Genomic DNA, 2,650 nt, shown 5'->3' on the forward strand with positions numbered 1-2,650 from the left:
GCCCCCCCCCACCGCGCCCGCCCGGCCCGGGTCGCCCGCCCGCGCCCCGCCGCGCCCCGCCGGCCCAGCAGCTATGAATATGTAAAACGTCTTTATTGTCCTCTCCCTCTGCCCCGGCTCCGCGGCCCCGCCGCGGACCCTCTCGGGTTGGGGCTCGGCGGCGAGGAGGCGGAGGCGGCCGACGGCCGGCGGAGGAGGAGGGCCGGTGCCGGCGGGCGGGCGAGCCCGCGGCGGGGTGGGCTAGGGGCAGGAGGAGAGCGGCGGATCGCAGCCCCCTTTGCCCCTCGCCTTCCCCCTCCGCCTGGGCGCTCCGAGCCTCTTTCCCCCTCCGCTCGGCGCCCGGCGGGGGCTCCGGGCTCCCTGGCCCCCCATCTCCCCGCCGTTAATTATAATAATCCTGAGTACTAATAAATTATGCTAAGTCGCGGGGGGGGGCAGCGGGAGCCGGGGTTGAGTATGAATATGAATATGTAAAATGCTGTAATGATTACCTGCTGCTGCTGCCGCCGCGGCTGAACTCTCATCTTGACTCGCTGCTCCTCCGTCCGCCATTTTGAATATTTTAACCAAAATCGCCCGGTCGATAAACCCTCCCTCGCTCCGGCTCCCCTCCCCCCGCCCGCCCTCCAGACCTCCTCCCTGCTCTCCGCCCCCTCCAGCTCCCGCCTCTCCTCGGGCGCGCGCCAGGGGGCGCGCGAGGCTGTCCCCCTGGAAGAGGCCCACCGCCACCGGGCTCTCTGCGCACGCGCCCCCTGGCCGCTGTGGCTCCTCAGTAGCTAAAGCGCCCTCAACCTGCGAGTCACTCCTTCGCTTCATTTTTTCCCGTCTGGGCTCTGCACATGCGCGAATATCCCCACGCGCCTAAAAGGCTGTCTGCGCCTGCGCCATTTCCCCTTGGCTCCGTCCTGATATGGGAACTGTGAAGTGTAGTACGGAGCGCGATTGTGGCATCTTAATATCCTCCCTTCTCTTCCCGCTTTACTCTCCTCCCGATTTTACTCTGGCTTCCCCCAGTGGCATACTACAAGAAGGACAGGGGACCCAGTGGCCCAAAGGGTGGAGACGCGTGAAGTGTCGGTGGGCGGACTGGCCCGCGCCCTCTTCGCTGCGCACTTTTTAAGGCTTTCCGCGCTGTTTAAACACCGACAACAAAGGACGGGCCGCTCCCCTGCTAGGTAATTTCCGGCCCTGCGGGCAGGTAGGGGCGGAAACCAGCCTCGGGGAACCGGGCTGGAGGCACCTGCTGGGCCTGGCGCGGGCCTCCCGCTTTAAGTTTGAATCCGAATTAGTCCCCGCCCTCAAGCTTGCGACTGCTGAAGACCTGACCCGGGCCAATGCGAAGGGGAGGGTCCTGTGATTCTGTTAGTTAGCCCCAGATCTTCCGCTCTACTTGTTTCCAACACCCGGCTGGCTTCCACGTTAGCTGGGAGTTTTATTAAGTCGCCGATTCCCGCCCCTACCCTTTCAGGTGCCTGGATCGCCGCTCACCGGATGGAAGCAAATAGCCGACCTCTGGTCTACAGATAGGCATTCTTCCCTTCCTTTTGGTTAGGAACACCTTTTGAAACCTAGCATAAACTGAAAACCCACGACCTAGTGAAAAAAAACATGTCGAAATCAGCGGTAGCTTCATTAAGAATTGTACTATGTTGCTTCTCAAGGTAAATATGAAAAATAGGCGTTTTCCGAGGTAGATATCTTTGCTTGTAACTAGTCATAATATTCTAAGATTTCTTTATCTAAATGTAATAGATTTTCCTGGACAAGACCCAGGTCTAATTATTTTACGAATTATTAAGCCCTACGGTTTTTCCAGCTTTTTTTTTTTTTAAGAGGAGTGTACTGTATTTCATGGTTACCAAAGAAAACTTTTTTTAAAAAAATTAGTTTTAGGTAGTCTTGAATTCTTGCCTGGAGGATCCCAGGGACGAGGGAGCCTGGTGGGCTGCCGTCTATGGGGTCGCACAGAGTCGGACACGACTGAAGCGACTTAGCAGCAGCAGCAGAGGAGAAAAAAATGAGTGTAAGATTTAAATTGAGTAGGATTACAAATTCTGGTCTTCCCAGGGGGCTCAGGTGAAGAATCCGCTGGCCAGTGCAGGAACTGAAGGAGACGGGCTCCCCATCTCTGGGTGGTGAAGATCCCCGTGAGGAGGAAATGGCAACCAGCTCGGGTGTTCCTGCCGTTCCTGCCGGGATAACCCGATGGACAGAGGAGCCAGTTGGGCTGCAGTCCAGGGAGTCGCAAAGGCGAGGACGCGACTGAGCACGCAGGCACAATTTCTGCACTAAGGAAAAAAACTGATCTCTAGGAGATAGCCAGCCATTGTTTAATAGCTAAAGTTTTAATCATTGTTCTTAGCCTGCTCATTGAATTTCTTACACTGTGCAAGTACAGTTAAAGCTATTGTTAATGTCAGCCAATGAGTTTTCCAGGTGGTATTGATTTATTCATGGCAATTAAGGCCTAGGGTGTATGCATGACTGTTTAAGCCAAATAATTGGGCTACCCTATAATTAATTATTTCAAACAATGGCCAGCCAACACACAGTTAAGGAAATGCAAAATTTAATCATGTCACAATTAATCTGTAAATATAGCATATTCACCAGCATTGCTATTAATAGAAAGTCTCAGAATCCTCAATCT

The 2,650-nt window shown here is 54.8% G+C and overlaps 1 protein-coding gene across 1 annotated transcript in view; it reads right to left on the reverse strand.

The window, feature by feature from the left end:
* Positions 1-567, reverse strand: part of POU2F1 (POU class 2 homeobox 1) — a 204,433-nt gene extending 203,866 nt beyond the window's left edge. Inside the window, exon 1 of the mRNA XM_040229954.1 lies at positions 492-567. Coding sequence (XP_040085888.1) covers positions 492-552 — 61 coding nt within the window. The 5' untranslated portion in view covers positions 553-567. The remainder of the gene's footprint in view (positions 1-491) is intronic.
* Positions 568-2,650: the final 2,083 nt, after the last annotated feature.

The sequence above is a fragment of the Oryx dammah genome, unplaced genomic scaffold (assembly GCF_014754425.2).
Source record: "Oryx dammah isolate SB20612 unplaced genomic scaffold, SCBI_Odam_1.1 HiC_scaffold_28, whole genome shotgun sequence".
Classification (NCBI taxonomy): Eukaryota; Metazoa; Chordata; class Mammalia; order Artiodactyla; family Bovidae; genus Oryx; species Oryx dammah.